The sequence below is a fragment of the Silurus meridionalis genome, chromosome 12, assembly GCF_014805685.1.
Source record: "Silurus meridionalis isolate SWU-2019-XX chromosome 12, ASM1480568v1, whole genome shotgun sequence".
Lineage (NCBI taxonomy): Eukaryota > Metazoa > Chordata > Actinopteri > Siluriformes > Siluridae > Silurus > Silurus meridionalis.
In genome coordinates, this window is record NC_060895.1 from 9,985,858 (window position 1) to 9,996,326 (window position 10,469).

The 10,469-nt window shown below is 41.3% G+C and overlaps 1 protein-coding gene across 1 annotated transcript in view; it reads right to left on the minus strand.

The window, feature by feature from the left end:
* kmt2a (lysine (K)-specific methyltransferase 2A) overlaps positions 1-9,451 on the minus strand; it is a 49,832-nt gene extending 40,381 nt beyond the window's left edge. The window contains 1 exon segment of the mRNA XM_046862664.1: positions 8,574-9,451. Coding sequence (XP_046718620.1) covers positions 8,574-8,819 — 246 coding nt within the window. The 5' untranslated portion in view covers positions 8,820-9,451.
* Positions 9,452-10,469: the final 1,018 nt, after the last annotated feature.

Sequence of the window (10,469 nt, forward strand, 5' to 3'; positions counted from 1 at the left end):
ACAAACAAACAAAAAAAAAACCATGTAGACATGGCTACATGTTAAATCTAGAACACTATACACTATAGAGTTCACTGTTTTCAGGAGGTAAGCTAACAAATAGTGGAGAATGTGACTCCCACCCCACCTTTTCTACCTCACTTATTAGAAACTAATGTAATTCCAAGTTCAACACTTTCACAGTAGACCAACTGCATCATTAATAGCGGGTTGTACCACCACTAGCAGCATCAAATGCAAACAAACACATTTAATAACAGAAGATCCGTCTTCCACATTGCTGTGGAGTAATTTTGTTAAATTTTGAACATGAACTGCCTGTTCAAAATCCTACCACAGCATCTTAACATGGTTCAGGGTTCTTAAAGACAAGGCCACTCCAAAACAATAACTTTGGATACGTCTACATTACTCCCAGATACATTTATAACCATATCTCAACACTGAGACAGTGTTTCTGTCCAGCAGTGTAAATTATAAAACAGAGATATTCAAAACCGATGCTTTATTTATACTTCTGCATTTTGGACAAACAACTTTTTGGTAAGCCTTTGAAAATGCTTCACTTTTTGACTTGTCAGTCTACAGAATAACTACCATTAAACAGTCTGTGTAAAATAAGTCTGCAGTTCTGTCTGAAATTTGAATGCTGAAAACAGGATCAATTCTGTCATCAATCCCAGCCATTAGGGTTGCACAACCCAGTGCACTCTCAGTGCCGATCCCAAGCCCGGATTAATGGGGAGGTTTGCGTTAGAAAAGGCATCCAGCGTAAAACGTGCCAAATCAAATATGCATATCACGAATCAGAATTTCATACCGGATCGGTCGAGGCCCGGGTTAACAACGACCGCCACAGGTATTGTTAGCCAACATGGTAACTGTGGAAATTGAGCTACTGTTGGCCAAAGGAGGAGAAGGAGAGGAGGAAGACATCTACAGAGACAGCAGGGAAAGAAGAAGTGCAGGAGAGTAGAGGTTCGGGTTGGTACTTTAAATGTTGGTACCATGACTGGTAAAGGGAGAGAATGTAGCTGATATGATGGAGAGGAGAAAGGTTGATATGCTGTGTGTTCAGGAGATTAAGTGAAAACTGAGTAAGGCCAGGAACATTGGGGTTTAAACTGTTCTTTCATGGTGTGGATGGAAAGAGAAATAGTGTAGGGGTGATCCTGAAGGAAGAGTACAGTAAGAGTGTAGTGGAGGTGAAGAGAGTTTCTGATAGTGTGATAATGTAAAGCTGGAAGTTGAAGGGGTGATGATAAATGTCATCAGTGCCTACTGTGGGATGGAGGAGAAGGAAAGATTCTAGAGTGAATTAGATGAAGTGGTAGATGGTGTACCTAGCAAAGAACCATTGGTGATTGGGGCAGACTTTACTGGCCATGTTGGTGAAGGAAACAGAGGTGATGATAGGTATGGCTTCAAGGAGAGGAATGTGGAAGGGCAGATGGTGGTAGATTTAGCAAAAAGGATGGAAATGGCAGCGGTGAATACGTATTTTAGAAAGAAGGAGGATCATAGGGTGACATGGAGGAAGGTGCACACAGGTGGACTATGTTCTATGTAGGAGATGCAACCTGAAGGAGATTGGAGACTGTATGGTGTTGGCGGGGGACAGTGTAGCTAGACAGCATCGGATGGTGGTCTGTAGGATGGTTTTGGAGGTGAAGAAAAAGTGGAGTGGGGACTGAAAACAGAATAAGATGGTTGAAAATGACGGCGGAAGACTGTAGTGTGAGATTCAGTGAAGAAGACAGACAGGGGCTTGGTGGTGGTGAAGATGGCTGGATGATTGGGCAACTTCTGCAGAAGAGATAAGGGAGACAGCTAGAAAGGCACTTGGTGGGATGAACGAGGAAAATGAGAGAGAGAAGGTTGGGTGGTGTGGTGTTGGTGAAGCAGGAAGTGGATAGGATTAGTAATGAAGTAAAAGCAGCGATTAAGAGGATGAAGAGTGAAGTTGGACCAGATGACATGTTTAGGAGCGTGGAGTTTGTAACAAAATTGTTTAACAAGATTTGGGAAGGTTAGAGGATGCCTGAGAAATGGAGGAGGAGTGTGCTGGTACCAGTTTTTAAGAATAAGGGAGATGTGCAGACCTGCAGTAACAGATCAGTCACAGCATGAAGTTATGGAAAAGAGTAGTGGAAGCCAGGCTGAGAAGAGGTGACCACCTGTGAGCAACAGTATGGTTTTATGCCAAGGAAGAGCACCACAGAGGCATTATTTGCTTTGAGAATGTTGATGGAGAAGTATAGAGAAGGTCAGAAGGAGTTGCATTGTGTGTTTGTGGATTTAGAGAAAGCGTACGACAGGGTGCCAAGAGAGAAGTTGTGGTATTGTATGAGGAAGTCAGGTGTGTCAGAGAAGTATTTGAGGGTGGAGCAGGACATGTATGAGGACAGTGTGACAGCAGTGAACTGTGCAATAGGATTGACAGACTGTTATAATGTTTGCAGTTGATATTGTGAATTGTGTTGAGTGTAGGGTGCAGGTGGAGAAGAGCCTGGAGAGGTGAAGGTACACGCTGGAGAGAAGGTGAATAAAAGTCAGCAGGAGTAAGACAGAGTACAGAGTGCAGGCAGGGTGGAGTGGGTGGAGAAGAGTGGCAGGAGTGATTTGAGATAGAGTATCTGCAGGAGTGAAAGGGAAAGTTTATAGGACTGTGGTGAGACATGTGATGTATGGTTTAGAGACAGTGGCATTGAGTAAAAGACAGGAGGTGGAGCTGGAGGTAGCAGAGCTGAAGGTGCTGAGATTGTCATTGGGAGTGACGACGATGGACAGGATAGAAATGATCTTATTAGAAGAACAGCCCATGTGGGACGTTTTGGGGACAAAGTGAGAGAAGCCCGATTGAGATGGTTTGGTGCAGAGGAGGGACATGGGGTATATCGGTTAGAGAATGCTGAGGATGGAGCCACCAGGAAGGAGGAAAAGAGGAAGACCATGGAGGAGGTTTATGGATGTGATGAAGGAAGACATGCAGGTAGTTGAGACAGATGATCTGCTGTGGCGACCCCTAATGGGAGCAGCCGAAAGAACAACAATAATACAGGATCAATTCCTCACTATGTGCAACGTATGGGTGCCCATAAATTGCACATAGTGAGGAATTGATCCTGTATTGATTTCAGTTTTTGTTTGTTGATGTAGACAATGCCATTACTTTTGCATCGTATTTTGATTGAAATGGCACCATGGAACTCTCTTTTCAAGATCTAAACGGTTCATTTAAAATGTGAATGCTGGGACGTGTGCTTGCAAGACTGAGAGGACAGACCGCTTTACATTACAGTGGCTTTTTTTTAATCCAGGGTAGTATAATATAAACTTTAGAGGTGACAGTGCACATTGTTTTCTCCATAATATATGCCGTAATTTCCAGTCAAATTTTCAGCAGGGTGCTTCCACATGGCAGCAATAAACAATAATAAAACATCATTGGCTACTATTTCCGGCACATTTTACTGAGGATTTCAGTTACAGCTACAAGCATAATCCACTGAAATCTGCAGATTTTAACTTTCTTTAGTTATTAGTTCTATTTCATTTGTTACTCAATTAGCCACATTTATAATGACTATAATTATAATACGGTTATAATTTAAAATGCACAAAGCTTGACAAATTATAAAATAATGAATAGTTTATTCATTCAAAACAATATAAGAACAAGTCAATAACCCTTTACTAAATATATAACTGCATGAGATTTTCTGTACTTTGTTTGAAGGCGATAATATGTAGGAGTTTGTAAGAGCAGAATTATAATTTTGTGCACTGATGCAAAACTGTTGCAACTATAATGGAGACTTTGAATTTAAATATATTCTGAATAAATTTTTTAAAGAAACCTGACAGTCCTGGTCTAAACATTACGCCTAAATTGCGCAACATGCCCCTCATTCATACTTGTAACTTTTTTTTTGCCATCTGTCAGCTTTAGCTAACAAAAGGTTAACAAGCCGGCTATTTATTTACACAGGGTTGTGACGTATCCCATCCTGAGCAGATGGTCACAAACCCAGGAAAGTTCAACATGGCAGTTAACTCTAGAACAAGGCGAAAAGTGGGAAGTGCACGGAAGCTGTACTCCTGAAAATAGGGCATAATTATACTACTGTGTGTGACCAATGATAACCATATCAACTCCCCTATAATCACTGCATGAGCCTACAGTAAATTACGCAACCCATGTTTGACTGGTAAACCCTTAGGAATTGTATAGAATATATAGAACCTACATAAGAAGTCTCGATTTCTCCCATTGGATTACATTCTCTAACTACACACCACAACTGACCACTAGTGTACACAAGTACAAAACAATTCAGAAGCAAAAACACGATTGCATTTTAGAATTAAAACGAGACAATGTAAAGTACAGAAATGGAGTGTAAGGAAGTTTTACCACCGCCAAAAAAAGTGCTGCTGCTGCTGCAAAAAAAGGGGGAACTCCTGACAACTTTCATTTGCACTCATCTTACAGTTTGAAAGACTTCAAAGGCACCTGGAGAAATTTCCCTTTGCATTATGAAACAGAAACACAATTCTCATTGGCCATTTATCACACGGTGCAGACTTAGCGTGTGCAAAAGCAGCATGTTCCAGCACCTAACACCCACACACCTGGAGTTAGCGTTCTGAAGTGTGAGGTGAGATTTTCGGTGGACCCAAAAAAATAAATAAATAAATAAAACTATGCCACATGCTAGGTGTAACATGGGACATAAAAATCACAGACAACCATTCCAGACCCTCAAATGGATGATCCTCGAACAACAAACTATAAAGTGTAACTAAACTGCCTGCAAAAAAAAAAAAAAAAAAAACTACAATGAAACTATGGATGGCAGTGCATATGTCCCCGGTGCTGTCCCTGAGGGGGAGGAGGAGCGAGAGAAGGAGGAGGGTTCCCTTTGATATCCACGGCAGTGCTCTTTCAGCCGCTTGCGTTTCTTAAAGGCTGAAATAAAGGCAGACACAAAGCTTCCTGCTATGATCCACATGCTGTCTGGGGGAGACAGACCCTCTCCACATAAATAGGCTAAGCACCTGCTGGACCTTTTCCCTCCGCATAAAGCTTACGCCGTTCGTTTGAAACCAGTGGAGCAAAGCATTCATTTGTTCTATCTATTCAAGGCGACTTTTGTACAAGGCCTTGATAGTGATCTACATTCTACCTTAGGAAAAAATGGTTAGTCTGGATACTAAGAGGCAAAGCAAATGGGCTGAAAAAAAAAAAAAAGAAAAGAAAAAAAAAAAAGTCTTATTAATGACCAGAAAACTGGGACCTTTTCAAGCCTGGACATGTGTTATAAACTTGTTATAATCAGAATAGTCACCTTGTGTTAATACTATGACATTTAACCTGACTTGGATGACTGAAAAACTTGAAACACCATGAAATATCACTTTAAAAGGTATACTTTATATTAGCATACATTTTAACTTTTGAACCAGATGAGTAAGATTTTCCGAATGAGACCCTGAATGGGAGTTTATGAAACTGGTCTTATGAATCAATCTTTCATCAGGAACAAAATCATAATTTTTTGGTTTAAAGCTACTGTCAATCTTCTTTATTAAATGTATAAAATGTTTTTTTTTTCTATTAAGACCCAGCATGAACAAGAGATCAAATTTAAATTTGTGTCTTCCTGCTTATGCAGGCCTCAAGCTGCTGTGTGAGCTCAGCAGGCCGTGATGATCCTGAACAATCCCAGCCAGGCGCAACATCCCCCTCTGAACAAATCCAAGACACTGTGGACGCAACTTCCATAAGCCGCGAGATCCGCTGGGATCTCCTATTCTTATTTCACTCATATGCAATTTCAGGGTCTGGCTGGAGCAGATGGAGATCCGTGGCGATCCGAATGACAAAAGGTGTCAAAACTTGTCAGCTAAAGTTCCATAAAGAGGCATTTGACAATTCTTTTCACAATTTGCAGCAACAATTTGCTCAGTATTTCATTAATCCCTGGTTGTTCAGCACTTAAGTAAACTTTATAAAATGTATGTTCGAGGTTTGCTTTTCACACTATTTCATAGCAATTGGGAAATATGGACACTGACCATATGATAGTTAATAATAATCATACAGCGTCAATTACAGGTACAACTTAAATACAAATAATGTAAAGAATGCCAGTGGAAACAGGGACACAAGCTAAACTAAAATATCGACATATCTAATGCCAAGACAGAACACCACATAGCTATATACCTGTTTGTCAAAGGTGAGAATTACAAATGCAATTATGTCTATTACTTATATTTTAATACCACATTAGCTACCAATCTGACAAAAATCAAGCCCCAGACATTACCATCACGCTTGTGTTTCCCTGCTAGTTTACAGACAGTTGGCATGCCAAGTGTACTCGTCAGATCTCTCCATAGAAGCAGCATATTTACAGGAGCCTGTATGTCAGACATGCCAAATAAAAGTCATTCTACTTTAGGTTCAGCATGCATTGCTGATTATTTCCTCGTAACTGCATGCACTCAGGTGTTCTTCTTCTTCTTGTTTATTAACCCTGACGGTTTCAGGTGGCATACTTGGGGATTCTTTAAGCAAAAGCAGTGCATCTGAAGGCAAACTGGAAATGAAGGCGAAGTTAAAGCGTGTGAATTGCATAGAGAGCTGCATGATTTTGGTGCTATGATGTGATGATGTGCTTTAATGATGTTCTGCAATGAATCACATTGGGGATGTGCTGTTCCGTGATGTGATCTTCTGCAATGTGATGCACTTCTCCATTATGTTCTGTGCTGTAAGTGATGATGCACAGTGTGTGTGTGTGTGTGTGTGTGTGTGTGTGTGCACTGTCCCCCTTCATCACTTGAGAAGGAAGATGGGAGCTGCTCCATAACAGTACACACCCCCCTCGCGCGCGCAGAGCCCCTGGTAAAGACACGCTGTACACGGAGTCCTCCTCCTCCTCCTCCGCTCAGCAGCGCTGCTTTACCTCCTGAATTTACTATCCTAAAGCATCTCCAGCGCTCCAGGAAACTCCACATCCCTGCTCATAGCATCAGCGTCCATCTCCATCTCTCTGTGCGAATTTATATTGTTACTACGCAATACGTGCTACGGGGAAGAAAAAAAAATGTCCACCTCCCATTTTCCTGCGCATCACCGGCCCGAGCTAACAGGCTAACGCTAGCATAAACACTCAACCCCGCTGGGTTTTTTCCCCCAAATCACAAAATAAATCAGTGAAATGAAGCGTTTCTGAAACAGTGGCGGTCCCACGGAGGAATCCGGGAGCGCCGTGTTCTGACAGTGTGCGAGCGAAAAACTGCTCTGAGAAACCACCAAAATACAAATAAAATAATAATGGCAGCGGTGTAGCTTGTTAGCATCATCGCGCAGCTCGGAGGGCCCGGATGAGCCCTGAATAACGAGCTAGTGAGCTCTGCTGATAAGCACAGGTTCGCTCGGGGAAGAGGAGGAAACTGACGATGTGGAAGGAATCAGTGTTTCAGAAATACGCACTGAAATCTAATGTAGAAGAAATGAAAATAAATGGAAGCGGACAGGAGTCAGGGGGAGAAGCGGGCTAGGAGCTGTCAGGGACCAATGCACATATGAAGCACTGAGGGTGTTTTTAACGCCACGAGAAAAATATATATTTTAAAGTGTAATCAATATTATGACCAGATACCTTTCTTATGGTCTTTCTTTCTTCCATTTTAGATTTTCCTTTCTTTTTTGTTTTGTTCCTCGCGTATTTATTTTGAACGCAAGTTCACTCAGTCACTTGGGAGTTCATGAAGCTGAACCCATAGTAGAAATCTGACTACTTATAGCGAATACGCGTAAAACGAATATATAGTACAGCAGAAATTACTCAAAAGTTTTAATTTGGAAGCAGAAGATGTTTGTTTTAATACTAAACAGCCCTGGTACCCCAGGCAGGGTAGATTAGCCAGCTTGCTGTTTTTCTGTCCTCTTCTTGCTAGCTCCTCACTTACAGCCTGACTGGAGTTGTATATAAAGTCTGAACGCATTTCAGATCTTTTATCCAGGTTTAAATCCATCTCCTGGTTTGTACTGAACTGTACTTGAATAGCAAAGTGTTAGGAATCCAGCTAATAACTCTTAATATATGTGGAGGTCTATTCTGTCAAAACATTGAGGATGTTCTGGGGCCAGTTCCCCCTTTGGTGTGCACGAAGAGCTGAACACACCGCCATTAAATGCACCTGCAGAAGAAATGCGTCCTCCAAAACGGCGAGATTTTTCGTTCACCATCTGATCCGCTGTCAAAGCTGTGCCTAAGTTAGCTATGAGGTAGCTTAGCGAGCTAGCTAGGAGAGATAGAGTGAGAGAGAGAGATACAGAGAGAGAGAGAGAGAGAGAGAGAGGGAGGAAAACAGCACATGGATGGGAGGCATGTGTGCCTGCTGCGCAGCAAAATAACTGTAAAGCCTGAGCGTGAACAGCAGTCTGGTGGAAACTCCCCATATTAAGAAAAGATCAAACTTATTTCGAGCGCGATCTCTTGCCAGGCGAAGCCGAAAGCGAGCGGCCGGCCGGCCTACGGAAAGGGGTCGCTTACCTCGCCACTGCTGGAGCCGCTCGACTCGCCCAAAACATCCCGAAATTGCTGCAGGTTGTCGCCGATCGCGGTGGACACTCGCAGCGCCGCGTCGAACCCGGGCCCGAGCCCGCTCGCGGTCGAATGGGTTCCTGCGCCGTTTCGGAGGGAAGCCGTGACCCGGATCCGGCCCGCTTTTCTCCCAGCGCCCGAGTTGCTGCTCCCTCCGGGCCGAGCGGGGAACCGCCACCGACAGCTGTGCGCCATTTTAACACTCTGCCTGCCTGCCCTCGGATCAGGGAGCTCGGTGGGCGTAGCCCCAAACCAGCGATTTCATTGAACTACCACTTTCGTGAAGCGGAGAGACTTCAGTATGCAGGTTCCGGGGTGGCGGTAAACATGGACCCCGACTTCAGACGAGAAAACGATCAGCGTTATCCTACGCAGCTTCTGTACTCATACACTCACACATCCCCCAGGACCCGTAAATAAAAAACAACAAACACATCAAATACTCAGCAACACCATCATTCATCTATTAACATCTATTTATAAAAGTAAAGACAAATTTGCAAACCGAGCCCACTTTTTAATACTTCATTAAGTTGGATAGAGACGAAACAACACCCCCCGAAATTAAATTTCTGTATAAATTAACACTTATTTAAAAAAGGAAAAAAAATATTAACAATGTTTCAGGATAGTTTAATAAACATACCATAAAACACCTATTAACTATTAATAGCAGGTTGATTGCATGTTAATAATACACGTTAATAATCATGTTAATAATGATTGGTTCCTGGTACAATACACAGACAATCTCATTGAAAATATTTCATAATATGAATTAAATTTACTTAAGAACAAAACAAAAAAAAGAGAAAAGTCACAGTGTAAAATAAAGCTTTATCCGTAGGAATTATAATATTATGAGATCATCAGACATGCCAGCATAATCTTGGAAAATAAATTCTTCATACACATCTATATTTGGGCTAAATGCATTGAATCGATTAAAAAAAACAACATTGTTATTAAGGCTGTCATCATTTCTCATTTATTTTTTTTTAAGACAAAAACAAATTTTTGAGCTCGAATAACTCGAGACTCAGCAAACAGATGAACAAATTGAATTGTAAGTGCACATTCTACACTGCCATGAAAATCCCAATAATAATTTACAATCATCATCATCATCATCATCATCATCACACCACTTATATAACCATACATTCAAAATGACTCCAAATCTGTATTTTTTTTACTGTCTATTAAAAGAAATATGAACAGTACTTGGTGTCAGTTCTCTTTTAAGGACAAGGTCCTTTTGTGGACAAGAGGACATCTAGAGTTTCTCAGTTTCACACTGAGGTCATTCAGTGTTTCGTACATGATGAGCCACAATAATTGTAAATATGCCTGACCAGACTTGACTCATTGTTTCAAGAAGTAATGCTGCAAACATAATGGATTCTGGTAATATGCACAAACGACAATTCACATGATATCAAATAATTACAGTGTCATGAAAATGTAGCACAACCCTATGATGAAGTACCATCAGGTAAAAAAAAAAAAAAAAAAAGGCAAAAGAATGTGCAATGCAAATAAGAGGAAACAGGTACTATTACTTACTTGATGGTAAATTCAGTCTGTCCTGCAAAAATCTAAGCTTCAAATATTAAAATTATACCAGGTATAATTTCACACAATTATTACTGAAGAACACACTGTGAAAAATGATCACGGCAGTAAATCGATAAAACAGCCGCTTGATAAGAATTCTGTACCTCTGTTGCAAATGGAATAGCACAGCAATACTGTTTTAGTTGATCACGCGAGTATGATAACCAAAATGTCAGTTTATTAAACTTGCCTTCCTTAAAGATAGAGGATAACTCTATGTAACTATCT